This window comes from Phacochoerus africanus, chromosome 2, assembly GCF_016906955.1.
Source record: "Phacochoerus africanus isolate WHEZ1 chromosome 2, ROS_Pafr_v1, whole genome shotgun sequence".
Taxonomy (NCBI): domain Eukaryota; kingdom Metazoa; phylum Chordata; class Mammalia; order Artiodactyla; family Suidae; genus Phacochoerus; species Phacochoerus africanus.
This window is the reverse complement of record NC_062545.1, coordinates 273720644-273747956: the sequence shown is the minus strand read 5'-3', so window position 1 is coordinate 273747956 and position 27313 is coordinate 273720644. Positions and strand designations below refer to the sequence as shown.

The following is a 27313-nucleotide window of genomic DNA, read 5'->3' as shown; positions in this document are numbered from 1 at the left end:
TTATACCTCAATTGAAAAGGAAGGGAATTGATTCAAAGGTGTTCCTTCTATGTTCTGGATACTAAACCTTTATTGATCATGTGTTATAAATGTCTTCTCCCAGTTTTCCCTGTATCAGTTCACTTTCCCTGTGGTATCTTTTTTTTTTTTTTAAATACAGTGATTTTATTTCCATCATCTTACAGTATCCAGTATTATATATATCTTATAAGACTCTTCATCTCTATAACACAAACATATTTAAAGAAAGCATGTTACAAGATAGCATATATATAAGCAACAGTTTGGCAGAATTTTATCAATTCTAGTAGTTAAAAAAACCAAATTTTAAAATTCAAAAATAGCAATTAGCTTATGTTACATGTTGCCACATAAAATATCATGCTTTAAATAGTTTGTCATAAACACTGTATACAAATAAAATATCACACAAAATATATTTAAGAAAATGTTTCCTCGTGGTATCTTTTAATGAGCTGAAGTTTTTAGTTCTTGTACGTCAAATTTATCACACTGTTTTTTTTGTTTGTTTGTTTGTTTGTTTTTTGTCTTTTTGCTATTTCGTGGGCCGCTCTTCGCGGCATATGGAGGTTCCCAGGCTAGGGGTCTAATCAGAGCTGTGGCCGCCAGCCTACGCCAGAGCCACAGCAACGCAGGATCCGAGCCGCATCTGCGACCTACACCACAGCTCACGGCAACGCCGGATCGTTAACCCACTGAGCAAGGGTAGGGATCGAACCCGCAACCTCATGGTTCCTAGTCGGATTCGTTAACCACTGCGCCACGACGGCAACTCCACACTGTTTTTCTTTATGGTACATGCTTTTTTGTATCTTGTTTAAAAATCCTTGGGAGTTCCCACTGTGGCACAGTGGGTTAAGGACCCAGCATTGTCTCTGGTGGTGTGGGTTTGATCCTCGGCCCAGGAATTTCCATGTACTTAGGGTGCAGCTGAAGAAGAAAAAAAGAAAGAAATCCTTTCCTACCTCGGTATCAGAAAAGTATTCTCCTATATTGTCTCCTGGAAATGTTATATCCTTGCATTTTTATTTAGGTCCTTCATCTACTTGAAATTAGTTTTTGTGTATTATAAGAAATAGAGGGAGTTCCCATCATGGCTCAGTGGTTAACAAATCCGACTAGGAACCATGAGGTTGCGGGTTCAATCCCTGGCCTTGCTCAGTGGGTTGAGGATCTGGCGGTGCCACAAGTTGTGATGTAGGTTGCAGAGATGGCTTGGATCCCGAGTTGCTGTGGCTCTGGTGAAGGCCAGCAGCTACAGCTCCGATTTGACCCCTAGCCTGGGAACCTCCATATGCCACAGGTGTGGCCCTAGAAAATACAAAAAAAAAAAGAAAGAAATAGAGGTTTGATTTCATTTTTTCCCCAATAGCTATCCCAGCATGTTTTATTGAACAGCTTGTTTTTTTCCCCATTGGCCTTTGGTGATGATGGTTGATGGTGGTGGTGATGATGAAGCTGGTGGTGATGGTGGTGGTGTTGGTGGAGATGGTGTTGGTGTTGGTGGAGATGGTGTTGGTGGTGGTGGTGATGGTGTTGGTGGTGTTGGTGGTGGTGATGGTGGTGAAGGTGGTGGCAGTGGAGATGGTGGTGGCGGTGGTGGTGATGGTGTTGGTGGTGGTGGAGATGGTGTTGGTGGTGGTGGAGATGTGTTGGTGGAGATGGGTGGTGGCGGTGGAGATGGTGTTGGTGGTGGTGGAGATGTGGTGGCGGTGGTGATGGTTTGGTGGGGTGGTGGTGATGATGGTGGTGGTGGTGGTTGTGATGGTGGTGGCGGTGGAGATGGTGGTGGCGGTGGTGTTGTGTGTTGGTGCGGTGGAGATGTGTTGTGGTGGTGGAGATGGTGTTGGTGGTGGTGGAGATGGTGTTGGTGGAGATGGTGGTGGTGGCGGTGGAGATGGTGTTGGTGGTGGTGGAGATGGTGTTGGTGGTGGTGGAGATGGTGTTGGTGGAGATGGTGGTGGTGGGTGGAGATGGTGGTGGTGGTGGTGGAGATGGTGTTGGTGGAGATGGTGGTGGTGGTGGTGGAGATGGTGTGGTGGTGGTGGAGATGGTGGTGGTGGTGTGGAGATGGTGTTGGTGGAGATGGTGGTGGTGGAGATGGTGTTGGTGGAGATGGTGGTGGTGGTGGTGGAGATGGTGGTGGTGGTGGTGGAGATGGTGTTGGTGGTGGGAGATGGTGTGGTGGAGATGGTGTGTTGGCGGTGGAGATGGTGGGTTGGTGGGTGGTGGAGATGGTGGTGGCGGTGGTGGTGATGGTGTTGGTGGCGGTGGAGATGGTGTTGGTGGTGGTTGTGATGGTGGTGGTGGTGGAGTGGTGGTTGGTGGTGGTGGATTGGTGTTGGTGGTGGTGGAGATGGTTTGTGTGGTGGTTTTGATGGTGGTGGTGGTGGAGATGGTGGTGGTGGTGGTGATGGTGTTGGTGGTGGTGATGGTGGTGGTGGTGGAGGTGGTGGTGGTGGTGGTGATGGTGGTGGCGGTGGAGATGGTGTTGGTGGTGGTGGAGATGGTGTTGGTGGCGGTGGAGATGGTGTTGGTGTTGGTTGTGATGGTGGTGGTGGTGGAGATGGTGTTGGTGGTGGAGATGGTGGTGGTGGTGGAGATGGTGGTGTTGGTGGTGGTGGTGGAGATGGTGGTGGTGGTGGTGGAGATGGTGATGGAGCTATATGATGGTGACCATGGTGATGGTGTAGCATTAGCACTTACTGAAGGCTTATTTCTATGTGCCAAGCCAAGTTCTAAGTACGAGATAACGTCATTAATCCTTATAGTAACGCTTCAAGTAGATTCCGCTGTTATCCACACTGTTTTAGACAAAAGCCAGAAACAGGGAGAGGTTGAGGGACTTGCTCCATGTGACACAGCTGGTATGTCAAAGAGCCAGAGTTCCCACCAATTCATTCTAGCTCCAGACCCTGTTCCCGGCCTTTCAGTTCTTTGCATTCACCTATTTTTCTGTCCCTGGACAATACTGCACAGCCTCTTAATTAACTTTGTGAAGGTTGGTATCCTGTGTGGCTGGTATTCCCATCTTGTTCTTCAAGAGTTGTTTTTTGTGGAGTTCCCGTCGTGGCTCAGTGGTTAACGAATCTGACTAGGAACCATGAGGTTGCGGGTTTGATCCCTGGCTTTGCTCAGTGGGTTAAGGATCTGGCGTTGCCACGAGTTGTGACGTAGGTTGCAGACATGGCTTGAATTGGGTGTTGCTGTGGCTGTGGCATAGGCCTGCAGCTGTAGCTCCAATTGGACCCCTAGCCTGGGAACCTCCATATGCCATGAGTGCAGCCCTAAAAAAAAGCAAAAAAAGAGAATTTAGAAAGAAACTCTGGAAAATATATCATATAGCAATCTAGTTCTTCCACGAAACATGAGAATAATCACACTAAGTGTGATAAATCAATGTTGTGAATAGGCTCGGGTAAAGTTTGTCACCAGATGAGTTAAGAAAAAATTTGGCTTTCAGGAATTTTTTGATTTTGGGTTTGCACACAAGGCACCTGCATTAAGACAGTCCCATTGGCTCCTCTTGGACACTACCTCAATAAATTATCTTAAAATCCAGTCTTTGTACCTGATTATCCCTTCCTGTAAAAGCTATTCTCTCCTTTTAATTCCTCTTTTGAGAATGTCAGAGCCAAGACTTCAGCTGTTTTTGGAATATAGAACTAAAATAAATTATATTTCACAGGATGAACTGGTCAAGCAATAAAACCTTCGATTTATCGTGTGTATATATATATTCTATTGTTTGATTTTTTTTTTTTTAAGAGAACTTGTATCAGTTAAGGAGAGACTGTTTCCCCATTTTACAGACGAGGAAAATGAGGCTTAAGAGACAAGGAATTTTGCCCAAAGTAACATGACTTATGACTATTAGGGTTAGAATTTGAACCCAGGTGTCCAGGCTCCCAAGTCCAAAGCTCTCAGGTAACAGTCTCTTGCTTAGGAATGTTTGGGAAGATAGCATTTCAAACTTTTGCTGGGTCTGGGTTATTGGCCTAATTGAAGAAAATATCGATCAATAAGGCTTTTGCTATGTCCAAAACTTAGGTTTCTCCTCTTTAATGGGCTTCCTCCTATAGTAAAACAAAACCAAAAACAACACCTCCCCCCAAGAAAAAAATGTTCCACCTGTTTTCAGAATCATAGCTCTTATCCCTAAATCTCATAAAGCAATTTTAAAACAGGCTGTAAGCCGCAAAGAAGTCTCAGAGAGATAGAGAGATTGTGTTAGTTGGCAAACATCCGTCACGGGTTTTGAAATCACTGGGTCTTAGGAAATCCTGGCCACGGCTTCCCAGGCGTTGACTGATGAGCATGCCTGTCTCCCCATCACTTCTTTCTCTTTCTCTTCATACTCTGGATACACTGGATCTTTTCGCTTCCTTCCATTTGTGTTCCTCCCTTCCTGAGGCCTTTTCACATTCCCTTCCCTCTGCATGGCCTGTCTTCCCTTCTCTCCCCTCTTCTCCCGGTTTGCCTGGCTGACTTCTGTTTACCCTTCTTGTTTCAGTTGAAACATCACTTCCTCTGAAAGGCTTTCTCTAATCCCACATCTGGATTGAGAATCCCTTGCTTACATGCTTCCACTGCTCTTTCATTTTATTTTATTTTATTTTTAAATTTTGGGTCTTTTTGCCTTTTCTAGTTCCGCACCTGCGGCATATGGAGGTTCCCAGGCTAGGGGTCTAATCCGAGCTGTAGCTGCCAGCCTACGCCCAGAGCCACAGCAACACCAGATCTGAGCTGCGTCTGCAACCTACACCACAGCTCATGGCAACGCCAGATCCTCAACCCACTGAGCAAGGCCAGGGATCAAACCCACAACCTCATGTTCCTAGTCAGATTCGTTAACCACTGTGCCACGATGGGAACTCCACTGCTCTTTTATTTTAACCCCCATTACGACTCCACTGTTTTCCACTATAATTCCAGTGCCTGTGGTCAGTGCTCAGTAAGAAATGGTTGAAAGCTTGCAATATGAGGAAAGAAACAGGGGTGAGTTAGATGGAAAGTAACAAAAGACCCAAAGGAAAGAGGCTTAGGACACATAATATCTCACATTGCAAAGAGTCCAGAGGCAGGGATGTTCCCGGATTGGTGTTGACCTGCAGTAATTTCATCAAAGAGCCAGATGCTTTCCATCTCTTGTTTCTGCCACCCCAGTGATGCTTCCTCCTCGGGGTTACAGGTGGGTGTCAGCAGTTCTAAGCATCGCAGGCAGCTCTGACCATGTCATGAAGAGGAGGCATTCATTAGGGAGGAGATTCTGAGGGGCCACCTGTAGGTATCCTATTTGCCTCTACTAGCTAGGGTGATGTCACAAGTTCATGTCTAGCTGCAAGGGAGCTGGGAAAAGTGACCTTATAACAGGAGAGTTGCTCGAGCCCCACGGTGGGTGGCAGGTGACTACTCGTACTGGACTGCCAGCCAAGAAGGTCTATCCCAAAGGATATGCTACAGAACCAGGGGCTGGAAGAACAGGCCAGTCTCCCAAAGGACTGGAGTCAGCCAGTACTTTTCAATGCCCGGAGTCACGTTGTCTGGCAACTCTGCTTTATTCTCCATTTTTGCAGACTCGCTTCTTGCCCTAAGTTGGCATGCACGGGGACAGTTTTCACCTCTTACCTCCAGCACCTGTTTCCAGAGAGTTTCTCTCTTTTTTAACATGTTTATTTTATTTTTCTTTTATCGAAGTATAGTTGATTTGCAATCCAGAGTTTCCAACTGGTCCAGTGTAGCTGTTACGTAGGTCCTTTGGGTCAGATGCTGGATGGTGCACTGGGGTTCAGGTGTGGTATCCCTCGTCTTAAAAAGGGACAACCTCTGGGAGTTCCTGTCATGGCTCAGTGGTTAACGAATGCGACTAGTAATCATGAGGTTTCTGGTTCGATCCCTGGCCTCGCTCAGTGGGTTAAGGATCCGGTGTTGCCGTGAGCTGTGGTGTAGGTTGCAGATGTGGCTCGGATCCCATGTTGCTGTGGCTCTGGTGTAGGCCGACAGCTACAGCTCTGATTCAGTCCCTAGCCTGGGAACCTCCATATGCTATTGGTGTGCCCCTTGAAAAAGACAAAAAAAAAAAAAAGGAACAACCTTAGTTTGCTTGACTTTCTTAAAATTAGAACGGAGTTCATTGCTGTGAATTCAGATAATCTTTTTCATTGGTGTTGACCAAGTTGCGGGTGCTAGGGCTTAGACAACTTTTTCCCTATGATATTTCTATAATATTTTGCACCCCCACCCCCAAACACACACACATGGAAATATTTATAGAAGAAATAAGTCAAACTTTAAAAATCTCTGGCTTTTTCCTTTCATTAAAAATTTAGCTTATAAATACTTTGCTCTTTGTGAGTCTTTGGAATGCTTTCAAAATTCTTCCTGTTTGTGTGTGTGTGTGTGTGTGTGTGCTTTTAGAGCCGCACCTGTGGCATATGGAAGTTCCCAGGCTAGGGGTCTAATTGGAGCTACAGCTGCTGGCCTACACCACAGCCACAGCAACGCCGGATCCTTAACCCACTGAGCGAGGCCAGGGATCGAACTCACAACTTCATGGTTCCTAGTCGGATTTGTTTCCTCTGCGCCGTGGCAGGAACTCCCTCTTCCTGGTATTTAGAGTGTGGTTCCCCCCTCTCTCCCTCTGCTTTTTTTCTGCCTTTGGGTTGGTCTTGAACTTGTTTCCAGGAGGAGAGACTCACCTGTGGAAAACTATGGGATGTTTGAGTGGTACAGCGTTCTCCAGGGCTTAGAGGGGTGATGGACAGCTGGAGGAGAGGAAGGGGACTGAACTCTTGTACCTGCTGATTGAGCAGGCTCAGGAAAGAAACCGATTCACATTTAAACAAAATTCACTATCCGAGCTGATGCACAGAAGCCAGGAAATGCGTGGGGAGATGCCATTCGGGGTCGAAGCCAGCCAGTAACGATTCTACGTGTTTGCGCTAAAGATGTTTATCTTGTCATAGTTCATCATGTAGTTATAGACGTGCCTAAGCTGCTCTTGTGAACATTTTTTCCAGGAAAGACCAAGATTTGCTCTCTGACTGGTTTAGAAACTAGCCTACCACAGTTACAATCTAGACCTAGCTTTCTGAACCAAGTCTTTATAGCATCTTCATTTTTTTTTCCTTTTTTTTAGGGCCGCACCGGTGGCATGTGGAGGGTCCCAGGCTAGGGGTGGAATCGGAGCTGTAGCCGCTGGCCTACACCAGAGCCACAGCAACACAGGATCTGAGCCACGTCTGTGACCTGCACCACAGCTCACGGCAACACCGGAACCTTAACCCACTGAGCAAGGCCAGGGGTCCAACCTGCGTCCTCATGGGTGCTAGTCGGATTCATTAACCACCAAGCCACGACAGGAACTCCATAGCTTCTTCATTCTTTTTATTTTTATTTTATTTTTTTCATTTTTGGCCACCCCTTGGCATATGGAGCTTCTGGGCCAGGGTTCAGATCCCAGCCACGGTTGCGACCTAAGCCCCATCTGCAGCAACACCAGATCCTTAACCCCCTGTGCCAGGCCAAGGATCAAACCCCAGTGCTCCCAAGATGCGGCTGATCCCATTGTGCCACAGCGGGAGCTCCCTTGTTATTTTTAATTTTTAAAATGTATTTAGTTGTAGTTGATTTACAATATTGCGTTAGAATATATACTTCTTTTCAAATTCTTTTCTTTTATAGGTTATTTCCAGATATTGAGTATAGTTCCCTGTGCTATACAGTAGGTCCTCGTTTATGTCTTTGCATGTAGTAGTGTGTATCCGTTAATCCCCAACTCCTAATTTATCCCTCCCTGGGCCATGCCCCCCCCCCCATCATCCTTAATTCTTTTCCTCCTCTGCTTAAGATGTTTGACCATGCCTGTCTGGAAGGTTACTGTTAAAATGGTCATTGACAAAGTTAGTGGGTTTTGGGGGTTTTTAATGAAAAAAGTAAGTGCTCTTTGAAATGTTTTTTCCTTGGAATTCTTACTCTTTGCTATCTCTTTCATCTTTCGTTCAACCTGTTTGGGGCAGTTACAGATGTTTGTTTTTGTTTGTTGCTTTTGTTGCTATATCCCAAGGAACAGAGAGGGGGGAATGGAAAGCGACTAAGGTGTTCTAAGAACATTGACATACACCAGAAGCTCACTGCTTCCTGTATTGTATTCTTTTTTTTTTTCTTTTTAGGGCCACATCTATGGAGGTTCCCAGGCTAGGGGTTGAATGGTAGCTGTTACACAACAGCTCACAGCAATGCCGGTCCTTAATCCACTGAGTGAGGCCAGGGATCAAACCTGCATCCTCATGGATGCTAGTCAGATTCCCTAACCACTGAACCATGACGGGAACTCGTTGTATTGGTAATCTTAAGCGAATACGTTCTGCAGCAATTTCCCTTCCACCTCTTATCTGCTCTGCCTCCAGTAGAGAAAAAAAAATCTGGTGCTTTTTCCACGGTTACATTTGTAACCTTCTCTTTTCACTTGGGGTTGCAGTGTAAAATTGTATCATATTTGGCCCAGGGCATCCTGCACTCATTAGTCTTCTGCTTTTGGAGCCTTACATTTGTTGCACATTCAACTTCAGTCTCCTTATTGCCCTTTTTACACAATATAATTATTGTTATAAAAACTCCAAAATGCAGTTTCTCATAGTCTGTGCTCCTTTCCACATTCTTTTTGTCTTTTCAGAGATGCACCTGCGGCATATTGAGGTTCCCAGGCTAGGGGTCTAATCGGAGCTACAGCTGCCGGCCTACACCACAGCCACAGAAACATGGGTTCCGAGCCCGTGTCTGTGACCTACACCACAGTTTGCAGCAATGCCAGATCCTTAATCCACTGAGCGAGGCCAGGGATCAAACCTGCCACTTCATGGTTCCTAGTTGGATTTGTTTCTGCTGTGCCGTGACGGGAACTCCTGCACATTCTTTATATCACTAACTTCATCCATGTGCTCTTGCCTCTTAAACTTCAGCTAAAGTTTGTGGGTTTTTTTTTTTTTTTTTTGACTCATACATGTATTTTCATCTGTTTGCGTTTTTACTTCTCGTGTTTCCAATGCTGTTGCTGGAAAGAACCGTGAACATGGACTAATTCGTTAGTATTTTCACCTTCTCAACAGAAAGAGTTCAGTTGTGATTTGTTACAGCAAATATACCTAAATGCGTACCTTTTGGTTTCTGCTTTTGTTTTTGTTTTCTTTTTATGGCAGTACCTGCAGCTTTGTAGAAGTTTCCAGGCCAGGGGTCAAATCCACAGTCACAGCAATGCCAGATGCAAGCTGCCTCTGTGACCTATGCCACAGCTCATGGCAACACAGGATTCTTAACCTGCTGAGCCATAATGGGAACTCCCTGTACCTGTTTTTTATGGCACATTGTAGACTTGCTTTTTAGAGAGAGTCTGAGTTCAGTAAAACCTTTCCTTTTGTGTGAATACCCTAGCTAATTAAAATCCATTGTATACTTGGCTGTCCAACCATGACCCTGTGATATCAGAGCCTCTATTTTTTCAATTATGTCACAGGCTTTTCTTGAGGATGCCTTTTCAACCCAAGGAGAACACTACCCTTAACTGCAGAGCCCATTCCGGAAACAGCAGGTGTAGATATGATTGGATGGCATCTTCGTCTTCTTGTATTGTCAGAACAACTGGCCGTTACAATAAATCCTCTAATGCTGCCTTTCCCATTTTATCAATGCTTTCTCTGGGCAGATATTGAAGTCACTTGGGTAGTGGTTTTTCCTCACCTTCCAGTTTGACAACTTTGATGTAAAACATTTATTTGGGGATATCTCTGCTCCTAATATATGAGAAAAAGTCTTAATTTGTCCGTGAAGATGAATCGAAGTCTGTGTTAAACATGCAAGAAATAGAACTGCAGGTGGTACTTTCGGATGACACATTTTTTTTGTTTATAAAGTTTTAGGAAACTTTTTTGTTTCTGGAGATGCAGCCACTGAAATACTCAGACTCAAATTGATTTTTTAAAAAACATTTTAAATGGAGGCGTTGTTTCCTTTGCTCTGTGTAAATCTATACCTTCTGACCCTTTTCCCTCAAAGAGAAGATGAAGCCAATACCAGTAACGTCATCCCAAGGGATTCTGTTGAAATAGAGCCATTTAAGGTCCACTGCTTCTCAAAGTGGCCAGGACCTTAGGAAAGTGGATTTATCCAAAATCCCAGTATCCTAAAACAGTGGTTTGACAGCACAGATGGAAGTGGCCCCAGTGATAGGGAGGGGACAGTTCCCTTCCCTGAATAACTTGCTGCCAAGGGAGGGGTTTACCTGGAGGACAGCTGGCCTTTCTCTGATGCGGAGCTGTTTACACAGAGGTAACTTTAGCAACTTAGTTTCTTTTTTTTTTGTCTTTTGTCTTTTTTGTTGTTGTTGTTGTTGCTATTTCTTGGGCCGCTCCCACAGCATATGGAGGTTCCCAGGCTAGGGGTCGAATCGGAGCTGTAGCTGCCAGCCTACGCCAGAGCCACAGCAACGCGGGATCCGAGCCGCGTCTGCGACCTACACCACAGCTCATGGCAACGCCGGATCGTTAACCCACTGAGCAAGGGCAGGGATCGAACCCGTAACCTCATGGTTCCTAGTCGGACTCGTTAACCACTGCCCCACGACGGGAACTCCCTAGCAACTTAGTTTCTTACTAGATTGGCTTTTTCCAGGGATTTTGAATGTGTCACTTTAGTATACTTTTTTTTTTTCTTTTTATGGCCACACCTGCAGCATATGGGAGTCCCCAGCCTAGGGCTCGAATCTGAGCTGCAGCTGTAGGCCCCCCACAGCCACAGCAACAACACCAGATCTGAGCTCCAGCTTGCGGGAACGCCAGATGCTTGACCCGCTGAGCAAGGCCAGGGATCAAATCCGCATGCTCGCTGAGACAACATCAGGTGTTTAGGCCACAAGGAGAACCCACTGAGCCACAAAGACAACTCCTGCTTTAGTATATTTTTTGATTACAGGAAGTATCATGTTAACAATTGACCTACTCTTTGCCCAATAGTCTGTGATGATCTATATGAGAAAAGAATCCACAGCTTTGGAGAAAAACTTCCTTGTGGCTGATTTGAGTCTCCTCATCTTTTTTTTTTTTTCTCTTTTTTCCTGGTTTTATAATAGTTTTCTTTATTATTATTGTTGTTATTATTAATAGTTATTTCCCCAATACAAGGGTCTCCTCATCTTAAACGGCTTGTCTGAATGGAGTTCCAGGGCTAGCTTTTTTACATCATTTGGAAAAAAAGGTCATACTTCAGAGGTATTACTGAATACACAAGAATAGTCATAATAGGAGTTCCCGTCATGGCTCAGTGGTTAACGAATCCAACTAGGAACCATGAGGTTGCGGGTTCGCTCCCTGGCCTTGTTCAGTGGGTTAAGGATCCAGTGTTGCTGTGAGCTGTGGTGTAGGTTGCAGACGCGGCTCGGATCCCGCGTTGCTGTGGCTCTGGCGTAGGCCGGTGGCTACGGCTCCGATTCGACCCCTAGCCTGGGAACCTCCATATGCCGCGGGAGCGGCCCTAGAAAAGGCAAAAAGAAAAAAAAATAGTCATAATGTGCTGACCCAGAGAGACCAGGCTTGACATTGACGGATGGGTTTCTATTGCAGTTATATGGGAAAGCAACATTTGTTTGTATTAAACTTCATGATTTTTAGAAACTCTGAGGAGGTAATGACCCAAACAGATGCCAGAGATCATGCTTGTTTTGCTTCAATCTTCAGTGTATAAAGGAGCTTAATCCCAGTCTAGGACATAAAACTAGATCTGAAAAACACATGTGAAATACAGCAATTATTCAGTGATTGATACGGTTGTCCTTTCTTCATTTATCTGTTCCGCTTACTCAGCCCCTCTTAGCGGGAAGCTCTTGGCAGGATCCTTTGGTGGTTTGGAATTCAAGGAGCAATGAGAATTCAAGAGGAGGCTTGGCGGTGGGCGGGGGGGAGGAAGGTGGTTCTGGAACAGTACCTGTCGGGCTGTAACCAGCTACTCGCACACATCCATTTGCAGTCCCGCTGGCATCTTTGGAGTTATTCGTTGAGTGTATATATAGCAGGCACTTATAAATGAACCCTTTTCCATTAGGTCATCCATTATCTGACTTTCTTCATCTTTGGGAGTATGAAGCTTCCAAGTAGAAATTTTAGAGGATGTGTCAAATGGTAGTGGTTCCTAAAGGGTGGTCCCCGGTCCTCTGGAGGGTCTAGAAACCCTCTCATGGAGTCCATGAAGTCAGAACTGCTTTCATAATGATCCTAAGACACTGTCTTTTCCAATGCGTGGGCACGGGATGCAGAATCAGTGGTGGAGTGACCGCTGTGGCTCCAGATTGCAGTAGCAGTTATTTTGTTCCTCACCATTAGTTGTTTGTTTGTTTTGGGCAGTTCGCAGCGTGTGGAAGTTCCCTGGGCGGCCAAAAAAGTTCCAGGGAACCTGCGCCAAACAGTGACAAGGCAGGATTCTTAACCTGCTGAGCCACAGTGGAACTCCACCATTTGTTGTTTTTAAAAAAAAATCAGTTTTTTTTTTTAGGAGTTCTTGCTATGGTGCAGTGGTGAAGAATCCAACTGCAGGGCTTGGCTCGCTGTAAAGGCACTGGGTTGTTCCCTGGCCCAACGCAGTGGGTTCAAGGATCTGGCTTTGCTCCAGCTGTAGCATGGGTCGCAGCTGGGGCTAAGGTTTGATTCTTGGCTCAGAAACTTCCATATGCTCTGGGTGCGGCCATTAAAAAAAAAAAATCAGTTTTATTTTTAAATATCTGTGATGAAACAAACACATTATTAATTTTATTGTATCTCAACCTTTATGTACATATATATATTTATATATTTTATATATGTAAATATATATATATTTTTTTACATCATACATCTCTTTCCTTTTTTTCCCCACCTATGGCATATGGAAGTTCCCAAGATAGGGTTCAGAGCATTGCTGCAGCTGCCAGCCTACACCACAGCCACAGCAACTTGGGATCCGAGCTGCATCTGCAACCTACACCACAGCTCTTGGCAACACTGGATCCTTAACGCACTGAGCAAGGTCTGTGATTGAACACGCATTCTCGTGGATACTATTCAGATTCGTTACCACAGAAGCACAATGGGAACTCAAATAACATTCCAGCTTAGAAGTGGAAATTAGAATTTTGGAAAATGTGTACTTGCCACTGTGAGCTTGAGCGTTTCCAAATATTTAAAGACTCATCAGATAAGCTAGGTGGTGATATAAACATGTGATTTTAAAATATCTTCTACTTTGGGAGTTCCCGTCGTGGCGCAGTGGTTAACGAATCCGACTAGGAACCATGAGGTTGCGGGTTCGGTCCCTGCCCTTGCTCAGTGGGTTAACGATCTGGCGTTGCCGTGAGCTGTGGTGTAGGTCGCAGACGCGGCTCGGATCCCGCGTTGCTGTGGCTCTGGCGTAGGCCGGTGGCTACAGCTCCGATTCGACCCCTAGCCTGGGAACCTCCATATGCCGCGGGAGCGGCCCAAGAAATAGCAACAACAACAACAACAAAGACAAAAAGAGAAAAAAAAAAAAAAACTTCTACTGAGGAGTCCCCATCATGGCTCAGCGGTTAACGAATCTGACTAGCATCCATGAGGACACAGGTGCGAACCCTGGCCTTGCTCAGTGGGTTAAGGATCCAGCGTTGCTGTGAGCTGTGATGTAGGTCGCAGATGCGGCTTGGATCCCTCGTTGCTGTGGCTGTGGTGTAGGCCGACGGCTACAGCTCCGATTAGGCCCCTAGCCTGGGAACCTCCATATGCTGTGGGTGTGGCCCTAAAAAGACAATCAATCAATCAATCAATCAATAAAATATTTATATTGAAATGTGCCAACACTTAGAAGACCTGCATGTATTGGTGAAATATTTTCCAAATGACCGATGTGTAAAACAATCGTGCATAGGTACAGGATCCATTCAAAGTGCAAGACGCACTAGTGCATTTTATTGTAAGCAGTATGAAAAATTCAGTGCTATGGTTTCAGATTTCACATTGCAGCTCGCCTTTAAGAAACCACTGTTTGTCGAGTTTGGGTATGGTTGTCAAATCAGAATATCGCAGTTACCTAAAAGGAGCTTGGTGTCTGTGTGAGGTTGTATTTTTTGATACACTTCCACCAAAGTAAGGACTCACAACAGACTGAATGCAGAAGAATATCAGAATCCAAATGTCTTCTGTTAAGCCAGGCATTAAAGAGATCTGCGGACATGTAAAACTGCCACTCTTCTCATTTTTTTTGTTTTGTTTGGGAAAGTAAAGTTCCTAAAAATAAAAAAAATAATGCGTGCTATTTACATTAATGAATGTTTAATGTACTTACTGTTGACTTTTTTTTGGGCTATGCCCATGACCTGTGGAAGCTCCCCAGCCAGGCCTCGAACCTAGGCTACAGCAGCGACAGGAGCGGCCGCAGTGACGGCATCTTTAACTGGCTGTCTCAAATGTCCCAAATGGAACTCCTATTGCTGACTTTTTAGATGAACGTATAAATATGTTTTAAATCTTTCAGTTTTTGATTTCTGATAGGGTACATATTGGTAACTTTAAACCACAAAAACAAAAGCTCTTTTGGGTCCTTGATGAGGAGCAAAGGAGTCTCCAAAACTGTCATGTGACATCAAATAGGAAGGGAGGCATTTCTCTTTCTCTCCCCCCCCTTCTTCCCTCTCTTTTTTTTAATTCCTCTAAATTGAGGTATAATTTACAGATAATGGAAGGGACTCAATTTTTGATGATGGTACTATCCGCAGAGTAGCCAAGGCTATTTTTTTTTTTTTTAAATGCTGCACCCATGGCATATGGAAGGAAGTTTCTGGTGAGCTGCACTGCTGAATCTCTTAACCCACTGCACCATGCCAGGGAATGAACCGGCACCTCCCCAGCAACCTGATTCTCAACCCACTGAACCACAGCAGGAACTCCAGCAAAGGGGATTTTAAAAAACACCATTTACAATGTTTGCTCACAAAAGAGTCTGTTTAAGATTTGGAGGTTTTTTTTTTTTTTTCCATTAAGTTTTCCACATTTTAGTGAAGAATGTAAGTTGATTAGTTTTTCATCTGTTTTGAATTTTCTAGCGGCTGTCAAAAAAAAGTCCATGTTAACGGCGGTCCACGTGACGCAGCCGTATTTTGGCTTCATCAAAGATGTTTTAATATAACGTGAAAAAAACCTATGCTATATTCACAAGCAAGTACTAGTTTATTTGTTACTGAGTCAGGTTTTTTGTTATTAGGATCTTCTATCTTATTTGAACCCTGTTATTTTAGTAAGGGCTTGATTATAGCTTGCAGAATGTTCTTGCATACAGATAACTTGATTGAAAACATATTGTTTGGTTTGAGGCCAGTAATTTTTAAGGTGGACTCAACTGAAATGTAGATTTAAAAAAAAAAGAGTTTTGATCTCAAGAGCTGTTGCTTGATATTGTATACATTAGGGCTAAAAGGAATTGCAAAGTAATATAATAAAAATATGAAGTTGGATTGTTCGCAGGATAAGAGGGAAATCTAAGAGCAGATGGTCTTAGCAAGATTTCAAGGGAAATATCTATAATAGCTAAAAATAGTAAGGCTCTGAAGATAGGAAATTATACAGAAAGAGGTCTCTCAAATGGAGGGAAGAGTGTGAAAAGGATTTTTTTTTTTTTTTTTTTTGGTCTTTTTTCCATTTCTTGGGCCGCTCCCGCAGCATATGGAGGTTCCCAGGCTAGAGGTCGAATCACAGCCGTAGCCGCCGGCCTCTGCCAGAGCCACAGCAATGTGGGATCCGAGCCACCTCTGTGACCTACAGCACAGCTCACGGCAACACTGGATCATTAACCCACTGAGCAAGGCCAGGGACCGAACCTGCAACCTCGTGGTTCCTAGTCAGATTCGTTAACCACTGCGCCATGACGGAAACTCCTGCAAAGGATTTTTAAGTAAATAGGATCATTGTGAACCTATTAACAAAGAGTTACCGATTAGCAGAGAGCTCTAAAGAAGCCTGCTCTAAATAACTAGGAATGATTGTAATCATTACTTGAACTGTTTGTATATTTGTTCTTTCAAGTAGTTTAAAGAGATCTCCAGTCTTGTTTACACTATGATTTGGCCCACAACCCTTGTCCTTGCAGATGACATAAATAAATGACCTTCTTGAGCAGTATTTCTGGAAATGAAATCTAGGAGTCTGTGAGGTACATGATGAAGTACTGAGAATCAATGAAAATCTTAAATATTCATCCCTGATTTGTTATGAAGATAAAAAAAAATGACTAGGTGTACAGATAACCATTTTAAAAGATTACTTTCAATTAGAAAACATTGTCCTAAAATAAAACCTGAATATCTTAAAATTTTTTTTATGAAAGCATAGTTGTGTTATAACATTGTGCCAATTTCTGCACCGTGACTCGGCTGTACATGTATATGTTCTTTTTATTTTTCTTCAATTTTAATTTTATTTTTATTTTTTCTTTTTTCGGCCACAAAAAAAGAAGTTCCCAGGCCAGGGATCACATCTGAGCCGTGCTGTGACGGACACCGCAGCTTCGGCACTTCTGGATCCTTAACCCGCTGTGCTGCAGCAGGAACTCCTATGCATTCTTTTTGATATTCTTGTCTGTCATGGGGTATCCCAGGAGATCAGATATGTTCCCTGCGCTCTATAGGAGAAGCTTATTTATTCTTTCTAAATGTAAAACCCCGAATTTCCTCAGTTGAGGTTTCTCAAACTGTCCTGGAGGCCTGGGTGGGGGCATAAGGTTGAGGAAGTTTTTTCCTTCAGAAGAGGGTCTCTCAGATTTCAGAAAAAGTGTCTGGGGCTCTGCCACCCTTCTGATAGAAGTCAAGTATACAGAACAGTTTCTCATGTTTTACAGTTGGCACTGCTCTGAATGGAAAATAGAATCAAAGCATAAAGACAGGTTTTAAATGGAAGATACTGGATCTAAAAAATAAGCTAAAGGACAATATGCCGAATGTATACTGTGAGATGGCACATGCCTGGGATGGGATTGCCTTGTGGCTTTGTGGTTTGTTTTTTTTTTTAATTACTTTTTTAAATTGAAGTATAGTCGATTTACAGTGTTGTGTTAGTTCCAGGTGTCCTGCACAGTGATCCAGTTATACATGCATACATATATCTATTCTTTTTCCAGATTCTTTTCCCGTATAGGGTATTATAAGGTATTGAGTCTACTTCCCTGTGCTATACAGGAGTCCTTGCTGGTTATCTGCTTTATATTTGGTAAAGCGTCTATATTAATTCCAAACCCTAATTTATCCCTCCTCCATTGGTGACCGTAAGTTTGTTTTCTATGTCTGTGCGCCTATTTCTGTTTTGTAAATAAGTTCATGCAGAAGTTCGCAGGCCAGGGATCAAATGAGAGCCACAGGAGTGACAACACCGAATCCTTAATCATTAGGCCACTAGGGCACTCCCTTCTTTTCTCATTTTTTTAGGATTCCACGTATATGGCTTTGTTTTTATATTTGATCTGGCACTTTTTCATTTTTCATGATCCTAATGACAGTTGGGTGATATTAGGCAGGGCTTCTGTCTTCATGTTGCGGGCAATTGACTAAAACCTTGAGATGTTTGGTGGCCTTTCTCTAGTGCCAGAGCTGGGCTAGAACCCTCATCCTCTACTCATTGCCATTACCCCTCAGGAGCCACCCGTCCACCTCTGCCAATTCTCTCCCCCGAAATCGTGCTAAGCCTCTCTTCACCTTTGGCTTCTGGTCCCAGGCTCGTCCTTCAGATCCACCAGCTCACCAGCCTCCATCCGTGAGCTCTGAGTAGGTCTGTGCTTCCAACTCGATTCTGGACATGTCACTCCCTCGCTCAACATGTCACGTCACCCAGACTGCTGCCCCTTCCCTCCGCCAGGGTGCTCCCGGGACGCAGAGCCAGGGAGTTGCCCTCGAACCCTCCTCTCCTTCACATCCCTTCCAGCCTCCCATTTAATCCGTCACAAAGACTAGCTGGTTCTACCTGTTCGTGGTCGGTCAAATCCTTCCTTCTGCTCCCACTTCCCCTCCTTTGGTCTGTTGAACACCCCTGACTTCCAGCTGCTGGTGATGTTAAACATAGCTATGGTTGTGCCACTCCCTTGCCAAGCCCTTCAGTGGCTCACTTGGGCCTGCCAGGGTCTAGGCACCCTGGCTCGGCATGATGAGGCCAGGACCCTCTAGATCCATCACCCACCACCAGGCCATCCCACCAGATTCCTGGACCGTCTTTGCCTACCTGCTCTCATTCTTCCAGACCAGGAATCTCCAGGCACTGCACACATCAGGATTATATTTCTCTTCTTTTTGGTTCCCCAGCCCTAAGCACCGTTCTTGGCACAAAGTGTAGGCTTGATGTCTGTTCAGAGGTTGGAATAAAAGTCATGAGTCATTTTATTTGTTTGAGGAAAGCAGGTATTTTGTAACCCTTCTCCCTCCCAGTTCCTTGCCTCCGATTTCGGGGAGCTTACTTGAATGCTAACTCAGATAACGGGTAAGGTGCTGACTGAGTTGTCCAGGGTGTGTGTTCCACCTCGCAGTCCGTGGTGTCTTGGAGAGGACACTTGGCTTTGCGCCAGGACATCAACTGTATCCAAACACCACGTTTCTAACAGGAATAGGGAACGTGAACGGATGGGTCAGAGGTCAATAGCTCAGGCAGTTTTCAAACCAAATTTGGTAATGTTGAAATCACGAAAAATGTTAGAACTGCTTTCTAGGTACTGATATATTGTTGAGAGACTTGTTCGTTGGAGTTATGCTAATCACAGAGAAAGATTACAAGCTCTCCCCCACCTTTTTTTTTTTTTTAACAGGATCAATTTGACAACTTAGAAAAACACACACAGTGGGGAATTGATATTCTTGAGAAATACATCAAATTCGTAAAGGAAAGGACAGAGATTGAACTCAGCTATGCAAAGCAACTCAGGTAAGTGGATACTGAGAAAGGTTGGTTGTTAACTGCAGAATGGATGTAAGGATAATTTAATATTCTCATTTTGTAGTATAAATGCATAATCCTTGAAATTTTTCTTCTTTCATGTCAGCTTATTCTTCAATAAAAACAATTGTTTTTAAATATAAAAAATTAATTTTCCTAGGACAGTAAGCCTACAAATCAAGTTATGCTTTTAGAATCTGGTTTCTTGAAAGGATCCCTGCTGCATTTTGGAGCAGCTTTTTTGTTTTTTCAGAAAACGTCTTAAAAATTAACTTTTTTGGAGTGTAGTTGATTTGCAATGTTGTGTTCATTGCAGGTATAGAGCAAAGTGAATCAGTTATATATATATCTCCATTCTTTTTCAGATTCTTTCCCTATATAGGCTATCACAGAGTATTGAATAGATTTCCCTGTGTGTTACTTATCAATTTGAAATATAACGTAGGAGTTCTCTTGTGGCGCAGTTGGTTAAGGATCTGGCATTGCCGCTGCAGCAGCTTGGGTCGCTGCTGTGGCACAGGTTCGATCCCTGGCCAGGGAGTTTTTTAACGCCACGGGTGTAGCCAAAAAAAAAAAAAAGAAAGAAAGAAAAAAGAAAAATTACACACATACAGAAAAGTTCACCGATCTCGTGTACAGTGCCAGAAATTTTCAGAGGGAATACAACCCTAGGACCAGCACCCAGGTCTAGAAACAGCAAGTTACCAGCCTCAGGGCCTTTTCCATTCTTCTCCTCCTCCCCCCCCCCCCCCGCCAGGGGGGGCGGTTGACCACTCTCCCGATTTCTGACAGCCTGGATTAGTTGTGCCTGTTTTTAAACCTTAACGAATGTAACCATTTATTATGCACTGTTTGTATTTGGCTTCCTTTGTTCCTCATTATGTCTGTGGGATTCACTGTTGTTGCATTTGCTGGTACTTTTCATTGGTGTTTAATATTTTGGTGTATGAATGTATCACCGTTTTTTTAAATGATTTTTATTTTTTCCATTATAGTTGGTTTACAGTGCTCCGTCAATTGTCTGTGGTACGGCAAAGTGACCCAGTCACACACACATATATATTCTTTCCCTCGCATCATCCTCCACCATGCCCCATCACAAGGGACTGGGTATGGTTCCCAGTGCTATACAGCAGGATCTCATTGCTCATCCACTCCAGTCACAGTTTTATCCAATCTGCTGTCACTAGATTATTTCTTGTTTCCAATTTGGGGCTATAAAGTATAGACCCAGGTGTGGAATTCCTGGGTCAAAGGTGTTGTGTATATTTAGCTTTAGTAGATGGAGTTCATTTTCCAGGAGCTTTTCGGATTCATGCTCCCTCCAGCAACATTGGAGAGGTCTGGTGGAGGCCCTTCGGACACCTTCAGTGATGAAACTATCCAAGAAATTTGTGTTTTTACCCAAAACATTTAAACGTTGCTGGTAGAACTAAACTTGAAGTGGCAATCATGAATGATTTCTTGATTGGTTGAACTGGTTTGTGCAGATTGTTTTAAGACTTGTGAAATGTCTAGATGACTTTTGGTTTAGAAAACATTTTGTTTTAATCCAAAGACCATCTGGATAAGGTGAATGCCATCTGTCTTTTAAAGAATCTGGGTTCTTTTTTTTTTTTTTTTTTCTGGGTTCTTATATATAGGGTGGTTGTTTATAAATAAGAACCTAAGTGGTACTTATAGTACTCTTTTATGGATGATAAGTTTTGTTTCCAGTGAGTAAAAAACAAATGTACCATGTGCTGCTCAGTGAAATAGTTTTTGTAAATAAATTTTATTGATGTAAATAAATTTCGATAAACTGTAAATTTAATGTATTATTAATAAATAAATTATTTAATAGTAAAAATAAAGTATTAAATATATTGAATTAAAATTTTAATTGAGAGGGAGTTCCCATCATGGCTCAGCAGAAACAAATCTGACTGGTATCCATGAGGACATAGGTTTGATCCCTGGCCTCGCTTGGTGGGAAAAGGATCCAGCATTGCCATACACTGTTGTGTAGGTTGTAGGCGTGGCTCAGATCTGGCTGTGACATAGGCCAGCGGCTAATGCTCCCATTTGACCCCTAGCCTGGGACCCTCCATATGCCATGGATGTGGCCCTAAAAAGACAAATACACAAAACTTCCACATGCCATGGGTGGGGCAAAAAAATTAATAAATAAATTTCTTTCAAGATAAGTAAATTATTAAATATAAATATTTGATAATGCCTTTACTCTTAAATAACTTTATAAAAAATTAATAAATTAATAAATATTATTCCAGATGAATTGTGCCCTGCATGTATATCAGCCTCATTAGCACTTGAAGGCTTTTAAAACTGAAACTGGGACTGGAGAATGAGCTGCTTCATGTTAATTATTTAGACATTAAGTCGTAAAAAGTCTTTCGTGGGAACATGGGTTACGTAACAGCTTTGGCCAAAATAAGCTCTCACCTAATGGATTTATCTCTGTCTGTGGTCTTCTTTTTCTATTAGCGCACTCCCCCTTTTCCTGGAGCTTTAGTCCACTGTTTTGTTTCGCTCTGGGGGTTTGTCATTAGATGTCAGCATCTCGGTTGATGGCAATCTTCTGCCATCAGTTCTATGTCGTGAAGAGCAGGTGCTTTCTTTGCTCTCCCCTGAAAAGCAGCTGGCTCCCTGCCCTTTCTCACCACCCTCTGTGAGGGAACTGAGGATTCAGGTGACAAAATTGGAGGCTCTTGGTAAAGACTCCAGATCCCAATAATTAAAGGTTCAGATAATGTTTAATAGCGTTCCACCGACCACTTTCCCCTATTGTGGGATCGTGTTTCACAACTTGAAATAGAGCGGTGGTATTCCTGCTGTGCTGGCAATCTCTTGGGAAGTACTTTTCCTGAGATTTTAAATATTAGCATTTGTTTCATTACATCCACGAAGTATCTGAAGTTGTAGTTATTGGGAAAAACTGATAAAAGCTTACGAGTAATCCAGCGCTGCCTTCCGGACAATGACTAATCCTTTGGACTTCGCATCTTTTCACTGAGATCTGGGCGGGGCCCTTGATGCTGATGGGTAGTTGTCCTCTCTCTCCTTGGTTGATGCGCTATCCTACTTGCTTGAGTCTTTCGTAGCTTCTCTTGCCTCAAACCTCAACACCTCCTTTCCCTGCCTACCTCACTGAGAAAACTGAAGCAGCCAGAAGAAAATGGACTCGCACACACTCTGACCCACCTGTCTGTACCTGTTCCCACAGGTACACTCTTGGAGTTCCCATTGTGGCTCCATGGTAACGAACCCAGCTAGTACCCATGAGGTTGCAGGTTCCATCCCTGGCCTCGCTCAGTGGGTTAAGGATCCAGCGTTGCGGTGTGCTGTGGGGTAGGTCGCAGACGTGGCTCGGATCCCTCATTTCTGTGGCTGTGGCTGGCAGCTACAGCTCTGATTCAGCCCCTAGGCTGGAAACTTCCATATGCCTCAGGCACCTAAAAAGACCAAAACAAAACAAAACTCTTGAGCTCACTTCCCCCACCAGCTGCCACCATTTGTTTGCCTCCCTTTGCAGAAAACTGTCCCAACAGTGTCCTCCCTCGAGGTCCCCACCCACCACTCTGCACTGGAACTGCTCCTAAGGCGCCAGTGACCTTCATCTTGTCCCACCCAGTGGCCTGGCCTCAGTCCTCACTGGCCTTGACCCCTCAGCAGCTTTGCTGGAGTGCCTGCTCCCTCCTCGAAACACTTGCCTCACCTGGCATCGGACTTGGCATTGGAAACCGCAGTCTCTTGGCTTCCTTCCTATCTCACCGGAAACTTTTCTTGGCCTCCCCCGTGGTTCCTCCTCTCCTCCTGCGTCTTTGCCCCCACGTGCCCCGGTGCCCGGTTCCTCATCCTCTTCCCTGTCGTCTATACTCCCCTGGGGATCTCACCCACGGCTTTAAGTACCATCGTTATGGCAACAGATATGTGTCTCCAAGCTAGACCTCTGTCCTGAACTCCAGAAACAGGCTACGCATTTGGGTTTAAGGCACTATTTGGAGGCCTTCAAATCACCTGATGCGTAGCAAGTCTGAACTGAATCTCTCCACTCAAACCCAGCACTGCCCCCCCCCCGACTCCAGGAGGGGGGGTTACATCCCTCCTTGCTTCGATTCAAATCCCCAGGGTCCTCTTCGGCTCCTCTCTTTCACCACACTCCCCCACCCCCATCCAAGCCAGGAAGCCCTGGTGCCTCTGCTTTCCAGATTTATCCAGGACCCAAGCCCTTCTTAGTACTGGAGTACTTCTCGTACTCCACTGTCGCACCATTGTGGTCCGAATCCCCATCGCTGCCTCCTGCCTGGGTTATTTTGAGTCTTCTATCTGATTTCCCTTATTCCTCCCTCATCCCCTATTCATCTTTTCCACAAGGCAGCCAGATCACCGTACTCCTTCAAAACACCAGCATCTCCCCACTTCACACTGAGTAAGTCCAAACTCCTTACCCTGATGTCCTACAAAGCTCTGCACGAACAGGTCCCCCTGCCTCTCTGACAGTGTCTCTTTCCCTTTCTCCCTTCCTTTCTCTGCTCTTACGGGTCTCCTTGCTGTATCCTGCACGTGCCAGGCACGCACTCACCCCAGGGGTGTGGCTTTTCATAAAGATGTCATCTAGAGGTTCATTCCTCAGGATCCACGTGGCCAACTCCCTCACCCCCTTCTGGTCTTTGCTCAGATGCCACCTGCTCCACGAGGCCCTCCTTGTCTCCCTGCTGGACTTTTCAGTTTTTCCAAAGCGCTGATAACTGTCTAACCCATCATATGATTTTCCTATAATATTGTATTGTTGACTATCTTCCCTGCTACAATATAAGCCTCTCAAGGGGGGGGGGGCTCTTTGAGTCAGGTTTGCTCATGAATCCCCGTTCCTGTGTCTGGAACAGTGCCTGGTACGTAATAGGTGCTTAAGTAAATAGTCGTAGGAAGAATCAGTCCGCAGGGAACAGGTCTACAGTATTTGGTCAGCACTGCTTAGAGGAGAATTTTGTGTCTGCCCAGGCTTATGAGGGCTGAGGAGGGTTTAACAGACAGAACAACTGGGAGTTCCTGTCGTGGCGCCGTGGTTAATGAATCCAACTAGGAACCGTGAGGTTTCAGGTTCAATCCCTGGCCTTGCTTAGTGGGTTGAGGATCTGGCATTGCCGTGAGTTGTGGTGTAGGTCGCAGACAAGACTCGGATCCAGTGTTGCTGTGGCTCTGGCATAGGCCGGCAACTACAGCTCCGATTCGACCCCTAGTCTGGGAACCTCCATATGCCTCGGGAGTGGCCCTAGAAAAGGCAAAAAGACAAAAAAAAAAACCCAAAAAACAAAAAACCAGAACGACTAACAATGTATCAGCAGAGTTGAGGGGAGGTGGGGGGCTCTGATGAAGGAGACACAGAAAGTGCCTCACTCAGCCTGACAGGCTTACCCTCTCACTGTGGAAAAAAGTCTGCATGCAAATAAGGAAGGCAATAAATCAATTAAAAAATAACATTTCTCACCCCAAATAAGTAAAACCATTGATGCAGTATGGACCAGGATGAGAAGCAGGGGTTACTTAGCTAGACTGACTGGCCAGGAAAAACCCATTGCTTGAGAACTTCCAGACAAGGAGACATGCAAAGGTCTGACAGTAGTTCTTCTAGGCCAAGGAGTCAGCACGTGCAAAGGTCCTGAGGTGGGGACATGTTCAAGGAATGGAGAGGCCAGTGTGACTGGAGTACATTCAACAAAGACTTCCTTGAAATAGCAGTATGACGTTGAAAAACCATCCTGAACTTTTGGCGGAGATGTCTGTCATTAAGTAATTTCTGCACTAGAGAGAAAAATGCTAACTTATTTTAGACGTAGAAGGTGATAATTCAGCCTTTGGGTTTTGTAGGTCAATGGTGAGCAAACTACCAGTTACTGAGGCCAAATCCATCAACGCCTGGCCTTGTAAATAAAGTTTCGTTGGAATACAGGTAGATCCATTCATTTCTGTATTGTCTGTGGCTGCTTTTGCAAAACAGTGGCAGCTGAAGAGTGCGGCAGAGCCCACATGACCATGACCTACTTTCAAGTCTAAAATATGTACTGATTTACTCTCCAGCCCTTTATAACTTTGCATGTGTATGTATATGCAAAGTTTGTTGACCCTTGCTCTAGGTACTATCTATTCAAGGCAAAGTAGGGTCAACTTCTTAATATAATTTTCAAACGTCTTATATGACCTGTATAAGAGAACCAACTATTAATTGCCCTTAGCAATTATTTCTTAAAAAAAAAAAAAAAAAAAAACTAAATTATTTGTTACGACCAGGTAGTGAATTCACATGATTTAAAAATTCTGATGGTACAAAATGGTTTACCGTGAAGTGTCCCTTCTCTTACCCGTGTCCCAGGGAACAATAACTGTTATCTGTCTCTTATGTAGCCTTCCAGAGATATTATGTATACACAGGCAACGAAGTGTGTTTTTTTCCTCACTTCCCCAGCAGTTCAGTTGCCCTGGCCTTTCTGCATCCTGGAGATTATTCTGGGAGTTCATTTTTATTTTTTACAGCTCTACAGTGTTGAATTGGTGGATATGTTGATTGTTTCCAATTGTTTGCAACTCTGAACAAAGTTGCAATGAATAACCTTGAATAATACACTTGGGCAAAAAGCATATCTAGAGCCCAAGTTCCGAAAAGCAGCATTTTGGTTCTAGTAGAATTTGCCATGTTGCCCTTCTCAGACGTGGCCAACCTTATCACCATTCCAGAGTGCGTGGCAGTGCTGCTTACCTTGACCCTCAGTGCTTCTCGTTACCCACTTTTTTTTTTTTTAATCTTTGCCAATTTGATAAGTAAAAGTTGCTAAGTCTGAGCGGAAATTTTTGTTTCTCTTACTATGATGTGATTGAATGGGTTTTTATACATTTGAGCCCTTCATACTTTCTTCTTTTTTTCTTCTTCTTTTTTTTTTTTTTTGGTCTTTTTGCCTTTTCTAGGGCCACTCCCGAGGCACATGGAGGTTCCCAGGCTAGGGGTCGAATCGGAGCTGTAGTTGCCGGCCTACGCCAGAGCCACAGCAACGTGGGATCCGAGCCGCATCTGCGACCTACACCACAGCTTACGGCAACGCCAGATCCTTAACCCACTGAACGAGGTCAGGGATCGAACCCGCAACCTCATGGTTCCTAGTCGGATTCGTTAACCACTGCGCCACAACGGGAACTCCTCCCGTTCTTTCTTCTTGATGAACCATTCTTGTTCTGGTCAATTTTAAAAATTGGAGCTCATTGTAAATAGAAAAGGAAACTGTGTAGCAGTCATTTCATAAAACCTCTCATTGCCTTTTGCATACACAGAATATTAAACTGAAATGTACTTGAACAGTGCAAAAGGACCTTAAAGTGAAATGCAGGATTTGCTGAACTCAAAACATTAAACACGTTTTTACGAGATTTAGCAAAAAGATTATGAAAAATGTGTAGGGTGTCATGACTGTTTTGTTGTTTTTGTTTTTTAAACTCATGGTATAATTTTAAACAGGCTCAATTGACTCACTGCGAGGAAAGATAAAGAAAATAGTATTTACTTGTTTACTTCCTCTCCTAATTGAGTTATATAATTTGGTTGGTAACATGAGTCTCACAGTAAATCTGTCTAAATTATAGATTTATGCCCATCCCCATTCCTCCTACCACAGCTTCCTCACTTGTTTGTTGGCATCAGGAAAAATAGGGGTATTTTCTCCCTAGTAATCCTCGAGTTCTTTCGTTTTGAGAACACTGCCATACCATCACCCCTTGGTATCTGTTGGGGATTGGTTCCAGGCCCCCTCCTCCCCTTAGATACGGAAATCTGAAAATGCCCAGGTCCCTTCTGTAACAAGGCTTAGTATTTGTGTATAACCTAATCATTCTTCCATATATTTTAAGTCGTCTCTAAATTATTTACAGTACTCAATACAATGTAAATGCTATGTAAAAAGTTGCCCGCATAGAGCAAAAATCAAGTTTTGCACCTTGGAACTTTCTGGGATTTCGCTCCACATTGTACTTGACAGCAATCTGAATGGATTATTCTCCGGTGGTACTTTGTATCTCTCCAGACCTTGTTGTTACATTGTTTTCTGGTGGAAAAGTCTGGAGTCAGCTACATCTTCTCTTTCTTTGTAGGTGACTTGCTTTTTGGACCCTGGATGTGAAGAGGTTTTTTTTGTTCCACTTAGCAGTTATATAACTTCACTCAGCAGTGCCTTGTGGTTGCTCTGTCTTTGTTAGTTTCCCTTCTAGCCCTTTCATGGGCAAAGTCAATTCTTTCAGGGAAACTGCCTTCAATTATACCTGAGTATGTTTTCTATTCCACTTTTTAGGTC

At 44.1% G+C, this 27313-nt stretch overlaps 1 protein-coding gene across 15 annotated transcripts in view; it reads left to right on the top strand.

Moving 5' to 3' along the window:
* FNBP1 (formin binding protein 1) overlaps window positions 1-27313 on the top strand; it is a 140667-nt gene that overhangs the window by 32152 nt on the left and 81202 nt on the right. For all 15 annotated transcript variants that reach the window (XM_047768666.1, XM_047768664.1, XM_047768678.1 and 12 more), the window contains exon 2: window positions 18850-18965. In XM_047768666.1, the coding sequence (XP_047624622.1) occupies window positions 18850-18965 (116 nt within the window). The remainder of the gene's footprint in view (window positions 1-18849; window positions 18966-27313) is intronic.